The 1,902-nt window shown below is 42.8% G+C and overlaps 1 protein-coding gene across 1 annotated transcript in view; it reads right to left on the reverse strand.

Moving 5' to 3' along the window:
- Positions 1 to 1,816: 1,816 nt before the first annotated feature.
- The window catches only part of LOC102032919 (HLA class II histocompatibility antigen, DRB1-10 beta chain-like), a 5,117-nt gene continuing 5,031 nt past the window's right edge, over positions 1,817 to 1,902 (reverse strand). The window contains exon 3 of the mRNA XM_031065777.1: positions 1,817 to 1,890. Within this exon, the coding sequence (XP_030921637.1) occupies positions 1,817 to 1,890 (74 nt within the window). The remainder of the gene's footprint in view (positions 1,891 to 1,902) is intronic.

Raw genomic sequence — 1,902 nt, forward strand, 5'->3', positions numbered from 1 at the left:
TTAGTGAAAATTTAAGGACATTTAAGGATATTTAGGGCCATCTAAGGACATTTAGTAAAAATTTAAGGCCATTAAGGATATTTAGGGCCATTTAAGGACAATTTAGGGCCATTTAAGGACAATTTATGGACAATTTAGGGAAAATTTAAGGACATTTAGAGCCATTTAAGGACAATTTAGGGACATTTAGGGAAAATTTAAGGACAATTTAGGGAAAATTTAAGGACAATTTAGGGAAAATATAAGGACAATTTAGGGAAAATTTAAGGAAAACCCAAAAAAATCCCCCAAAATAATCCCCAAAAAATCCCCCAAAAAATCCCCAAAAAAATCCCCAAAAAATCCCCCAAAAAATCCCAAAAAACGGCCCCGGAATGACCCGAAACAGCCCCAAATTTGTACCCAAAACTGTCCCGTTTTTGTAACTGAAAGTGCCCCAGATTTACCCAAAACTGCCCCAAATTCACCCCAAATGGTCCCAGTTCCACCCCGAAATCACCCAAAATTCACCCAAAATGGGCAAAATTGACACAAAATGGGCAAAATTCACCCAAAATGGCTCCAGATTCACCCCAAACTGCCCCAAATTCACCCAAATCTGCCTCGATTTTGCAACTGAATGTGCCCCAAATTCACCCCAAATGGCTCCAGTTCTACCCCCAAATCACCCAAATCGGCCAAAATTCATCCAAAATGGGCAAAATTCACTCAGAACTGCCCCGAATTCACCCAAAATTGCCCCAAATTTTCACAAAAAAACTGCTCCAAATTCACCCCCAAACCAGCTCCAATTTCACCCCAAATTGGCCAAAATTCACCCAAAACTGCCCCAAATTTACCCAAAACTACCCCGGATTCACCAAAGTGGTCTCAAATCCACCCAAAAGAGCCCCAAATTTACCCAAAACTGCCCCAATTTAATCAAAACAGCCCAAATGAAAACTGCCCCAAAATTACCCAAAAAATGGCTCCAAATTCACCCAAAAAACTGCCCCAAATTTACCCAAAACTGCCCCAAATTCACCCAAAATGGTCCCACTTCCACCCGAAATCACCCAAAATGGTCAAAATTGACACAAAATGGCTCTGAATTTACCCAAAAGTGCCCCAAATTCACCCAAAACTGCCCCAATTGAGGCAAAACGGCCCAAATTTAACTAAAACTGCCACAAATTGACCCAAAACTGCCCTGAATTTACCCAAATTGGCCAAAAATTACCCAAAATGGTCAAAATTCACCCAAAAAAGCCTCACATTCACCCCAAACCACCCAAAATTCACCCCAAAAGGCCAAAATAAAACCCCCAAATGGCTCCAGATTCACCAAAACTGCCTCAAATTCCCCCAAAATGGTCACAGTTCCATCCCGAATTCACCCAAAATGGTCAAAAATCATCCGGAATGGCCCCAATTTGGCCAAAATTCACCCAAAACAGCCAAAATTCACTCAAAATGGTCAAAATTCACCCAAATCCGCCCCAAATTCATCCAAAGTACTTAAAATTCACTGAAAACAGCTCCAAATTTACCCCAAAATGACCAAAATTTCCCCCAATCCGCCCCAAATTTGCCCCAATTTCCCTAAATTTCCCCTTTAACCCCTCCCCCTCTCCCTTTGATTGACGTCGGATTTGAACCAATAAAGAGCCTGGAACGAAAAGGGGGCGTGGTCTCGTGAAATGGGCGGGGTTTGCTGGGGAGTGGGCGGGGCTATGGTGGGAAAGGGGGAGGGGCGATTTTTGACCCCAAAAATTCACTCAGGACCCCCAGAAATCAACTCAGGACCCCCAAAATCCATCTTGAACCCCCAAAAAATTCACTTCGGACCCCTTTTACGACAGTCGTGCTTACGGCAGCTTTTATGACAGTCGTAGAAGGTGTAAAGCGCGACTGTCGTAAAAC

The sequence above is a fragment of the Geospiza fortis genome, unplaced genomic scaffold, assembly GCF_000277835.1.
Source record: "Geospiza fortis unplaced genomic scaffold, GeoFor_1.0 scaffold2507, whole genome shotgun sequence".
Taxonomy (NCBI): Eukaryota; Metazoa; Chordata; class Aves; order Passeriformes; family Thraupidae; genus Geospiza; species Geospiza fortis.